This window comes from Sitodiplosis mosellana, unplaced genomic scaffold (assembly GCF_009176505.1).
Source record: "Sitodiplosis mosellana isolate CC-2019 unplaced genomic scaffold, AAFC_SMos_1.0 Smas_scaffold_6510, whole genome shotgun sequence".
NCBI classification, from domain to species: Eukaryota; Metazoa; Arthropoda; class Insecta; order Diptera; family Cecidomyiidae; genus Sitodiplosis; species Sitodiplosis mosellana.
Genome location: NW_022601725.1, coordinates 7,212 through 12,661, shown reverse-complemented (window position 1 = coordinate 12,661; position 5,450 = coordinate 7,212). Strand labels below are relative to the sequence as shown.

At 42.5% G+C, this 5,450-nt stretch overlaps 1 protein-coding gene across 1 annotated transcript; it reads left to right on the top strand.

Annotated features, from left to right (window-relative positions):
• Window positions 1-5,093, top strand: LOC129579752 (uncharacterized). The gene is made up of 4 exons (XM_055469918.1): window positions 1-249; window positions 493-2,334; window positions 2,431-4,027; window positions 4,094-5,093. Exons 2-4 carry the CDS (start codon window positions 601-603, stop codon window positions 4,951-4,953), a joined length of 4,191 nt encoding a protein of 1,396 aa, XP_055325893.1. The 5' UTR covers window positions 1-249; window positions 493-600; the 3' UTR covers window positions 4,954-5,093.
• Window positions 5,094-5,450: the final 357 nt, after the last annotated feature.

Here is a 5,450-nt window from a genome sequence, read left to right as displayed (position 1 = left end):
GGAGGATGGTAATCGCTTTGTGCCAACCACGATTTTTTCACCGCTTGGCCGTCGGTTGACCCTCGAATGGGATTGGAGTGGTGAATTGTCGCGATTGTCTCAAGTCAAAGACGAATATCGAACCTTGTGCGACATTACTTACAATGCGTCGATTCTACAAACATCGATAACTGTTTGGCCCAACACCAAGGACGAATATACGGTGGAGTTTGATTTTATCAACGATCAACTGGACACCGTTCGCGGCAGGTAGGGCTCAAACACCGAATGAATAAGAATCAAAGACCATTTAAACGGACACAACCAAATTGTTTGCTTTCAAACTTTGTCTCGCTCACACCCACAGTTTAGATGTTCTTTATATTTCCAATATTTATCTTTTTCATTTCACATTTTTCAATAGTTTCAATGATCTTATTGTTATTAATAAGCAGTTTGGCTTTTCTAAATGTTCAATTTGTATCATTTTTGTTGTTCCTGCAATGCGAATAGGTTTCTGGTGCGAAGAAACTAACTTGGAATTTCATCTATGATCAACTCGTTGACATAGTCGATTTCGGGACGAAATTAACATTGACCCGTGTCGAATATCCATCTGGTATGAGAGATGAGGTGGAATACAACGTGCAAGAAGGATTGAAACTTCCTGAACAATCGAATCGGAATTCCACTGTGCCAGCTGTGCACACTCACACTCGTTATCTGGGCAGCAATCAACCGGAGATGGTGACTCAATACGAGTATACAACTCAAAATTTCCTCGGCTTCAACGGTGATTGTGGCGAATGGTCGGCTGATAGAGACTACCTATACCAAACGCTCACCGATTACACTTACGGTTCAACGGAAACTGTGACGAGTGGCCAAGAAACTGTAACCACCGAACGGACCTACAACAGCTATCACTTGGTGATATCCGAAGAGGTCAAGAGACAAAATTGCACACATCGCACTGAATACACGTATTATGCCAAGCCTTATGACAGCATAGAGGCACAGCCCGCGCAATTCCAGTTGCCAAAAGAGAAGAAAGAGATTTTCATCGACGAAAACAAGCGTACTCGTACACAGATCACGACAACGGAGTTCGACACCAGTGGCAACCCAACAAAAGAAATCAGCCCCGATGGAACGGAGACTCGGACAACGTGGTACTCGGCAAACGGTGAAAACGGTTGCCCTGCTGAGCCGAATGGCTTCGTCCGATTCATGAAGGAACAGAAAACCATTCCACGGCGCATCAGCGGTTCCGAAAAAGAGGTTTCCAAAAAATACACGTACGCAAAACTAGGGGACACAAATTATGTCGTACAGGCTACTGAATTGGGCTATCATGATGGAGTGCTCTTTGATCAACGATCAACTGCATACAATAGTCAACGAGGAAGTGCTGAATTCGGTCGCATCACCAAAATTACTGATTTGTTTTATGATTTGAACGACAGAACGAAATCTTATTCAAACACAAAGAGGTTCACAACGGAGGTGAAAGATGGCGAAATGACACAAACCACACATGCAACCGGTCACGATGGCCTTCAAACGAATTCAACACGGCGACAATCCATTTTCAACGGTCGTGTATACAGCGAGATTTCATCTCAAGGAATCGAAACTCGGTACACTTATGATGGCGTGGGTCGGTTAACACACAGGACTCTATGCCCCGGCTCTGCTTACGAACACAGCACCACATTTGAATATGGTATTGATACGCAGGGACCATATTCAATCGAAACCGACCCAATAGGAAACAAGAGCAAAACACGATTCGACGGAGCTGGTCGTATAATCAACAGACAAAGATTCGATGCAGATAAATCGCAGTGGTTCAAAATGTTTTCCAAAGATCACAATTCGCTGGGTGAATCCGTCAGTAGCACGGTAAACGATTGGCTGGTAGGCAGCTCTGGCAAAGGTACTAACTTCCCTTTGAGCTCAACTACCGCATTTGATGGTTGGGGAGAAATGAAGAGCGTTGCGTTCTCAAACGGAAAGACACAACATCAACAAGTCGACCATATCAATCTCATCCACAAATCTTATGAACAAGGGAACATCAACAACGAACGTTTGACCAGCGGAAGTGTAATCAATTCATACGATAAAGTCAATGGAAACTTAATCAGTAAAACGCTGAAGACAGTGTCTGGTGGAGTTCACAGCACAACCCAACTTACATGGGATGGATTAGGTCATTTGCTCGAGGAAGAAGATGAAATGGGTGCAGTTACAAAAAGAACGTATGATGAATGCGGCCGTGTTATTACGCAAACATTGCCAGATGGTACCATTGTGCGGCGGACATATGCACCATACTCAGGTGGAAACGAAGTCAGTATTTATAGTTTATCTATATGAATTTATGTAGCATAACAAATCTTCATTGAACCTAAACCGTTTTTTATTCCACACTAATACATTACACAGATTGCATCTATCAGTGTCACGGGCCTAGATGCCAGTGGAAGAACAAGAACGTGGTTATTGGGAACACAAACGTTCGACAGTTTGGGAAGATTGAAAGAGCGCGTTAGTGGAGGCAGAACCACTTCGTATGCGTATCAAGGTGCATCTCCGAAGTCATCAACTGTGACTTTGCCATCCGGTAAAACCCTACACTACACGTACATACCCGAGCTGGATTATGCGATCAGCAGCATGACGACTGATGGTATTACACAAACTTTCAGTTATGACAAAACAACGGGAAAATTGTTATCGGCTTCTGAGTCGCCGTCTATAATTCATTATACTTGGTCGAAGGACGGACGTTTGACAGAGGAATCGTTTTCGTATAACGGAACAAGCAAGAGATCAAAACATGCTCAAACACTCAATGAAGCGCCCACCTCGTACACGGATGTGACGGGAAAGGAAACCCAATACACCATGAACTCACACGGCCAAGTCATCCGTATTACCGATCCAAAACTTACGGTGGATTTGACATACGATGCTTTGGGCCGACTGAAGACGAAATCGGTGAACGACAAAACTTCCAATTCATCGCTAACCACTAGATTGAGCTATGATGATTTCGGCAGAGAAATCAAACGCACGATTGCAAATGGCTCGGGAGTGACAGTGGAGCTTTCACAAACATTCCAGAAAAATGGTCTTCTGGCCACCCGTAGTACAAAGAGAAATGTTATTACAATTCGAGACGAGCATTTCGGCTATGATAATCGCAATCGATTGGTAAGCTATAGAGCCACCGGCAATAACTTACCCACCGACGCGTATGGTAATCAAATGACCAGTCAATCATACCAATTTGATGCTTTGAATAATTTGACTTCCGTAACAACTACGTTTAACGATCGTTCTTCCAACACGGCGACGTATCACTATGAGAATCAAAGCGATCCGACTCAGTTGACAAAGGTGATTGATACACACAGCAAATATCCAGAAAACATCAACCTTAGTTATGATGCTGAGGGTCGAATGACCCATGATGAAGCCGGCAGAACATTGTCCTATGATGCAATGGGTCGGTTGAAGAGCGTCATCGAGAAAAATGGACGCACTACCACATATGGATACGATGCGTTGAGTCGACTGGTTACACAAAAAATCGGCGAGAATGATATTCGCCATCTGTACTATCGTGGCACAGAGCTGGTGAACGAAATATTTGAATCCGAACATCGCGAAACTCGCCTCATCAAATCTGGCCATTCATGCTTCGGTGTAATCGATGGAGACCATCTTACGCTAACAGGCACGGACAAAAACGATAGTTTGTTGCTGTCGATGGATAGCAAAAAGGGTGCTGGCAATGCCCAACTATATGCTTGGTCACCGTACGGCAGCGGTGAGACCGACAATCCGTTGCCCGGTTTTAATGGCGAACGCGTCGACCCTTCAAGCGGAATGTATCACTTGGGTAACGGGTATCGAGCTTATAACCCGGTTCTAATGCGATTCAATTGTCCCGATAGCTTGAGCCCGTTTGGAGAAGGAGGAATCAATGCTTATGCATATTGCGCAGGGGATCCAATAAACCACACCGATCCATCAGGTAATATTCATTCTGATTGCGCCAAAGTTGATATTACATCACATTGAATTTTTTATATTTGTGTAGGCCATTTGAGTTGGCAGGCAATCACTGGAATTGTGTTGAGTGTAGCTGCCGTCGCCCTCTCTATTTTCACTGCTGGTGCATCAATCGCAGCGGCTGGAGGAGTGATGGCCGCGATGGCTTCAGCATCCACTTCATCGTTGGTTCTTGGTGGCTTGGGAATCGTATCAGATGTAACGAGTATAGTTAGTACTACATTAGAGGAAACAGCTCCAGAAGCATCAAGTATACTCGGTTGGGTGTCGTTGGCAACAGGGTTCTCTGGGTTTGTCGCTGGTGCCGCCAAGAGTGCACCAAAAGTGCTGAAAACCATTGGATCTGCTGCACGAAAAGTTACAACAGGCGTAAAGTATGGTGTTAATTACCTAAGAGGAATGGCGAAAACATATCATATTGCCGAAGCAGGTAGATTAACTTTTAAATCTGTGGTACAAGGAGCCAGTTTAACCGTTAAAAGACTTAAATCAATCGGTGAGTTCACCAAAGATTTAATGTCGAACATTATGGATATGAGAGAGAAAATTGAAGAAGCTTTAGAAGATGGTTCATCACAAAATCCAAGCGGCGTTCTTAGTAGCGGACATGACAATAACCTTGGTCTTAACTATAGATTATCCAATAGTGGTAAAATAGACAGAGATCCAGCTTTGCGTAGTTTAAAATTTTTGCAAGAAGAAAACGAAAACAAAAACAATGGTGGGAGCAAGGAAGTGCGCATTGGCAATATGCGTACCACTCCTTTCAGTAAGATGACGGAGTACACCAAGGGTGACCACCATGTGGTAATGGGCTTCTCTTTTGGTCGCAACGATGCAACTTTGAGACACTTATTAAATATACCGTCAGTTATATCGTATGCTTAAAAATTTCACCAATAGACAGATCTTCTGCGGGCGAAATATTTGTCAAACGATCGACATGGGAAACAACTTTTGAGTTTTTTTTCTATTGTTATTGATTTATAATAAAATCAAAATAAAAATACATTGTCCCAAAAATTCAATCCAATTCTTTATCATTTACAATTGTTTTTTTTACAAAATAACTAATGTTGAATCAATAATAACGAATTGCACAAGTATTAGTGTCAGTTGATACTCTGTCGGCATTTTCATTCCCAGCTAATTTCTTTCATATTTGTTCGAAATTGTGAATGATCAACTTGGTGCTGGAGTACACAGTATATATTACTTATGTGTATATTTTGTGCATATGATTGGCATGACGTACCTTTTCATGTGCAATTAACCTCATGACAAATCTCCAAACTTAAAAGCAAACTATGTGACGTGGATAAAAACCTTATTTGTTCGAGAAAAAAAAACAACATTAACAATTCTATGACATTTGCTTTTATTAA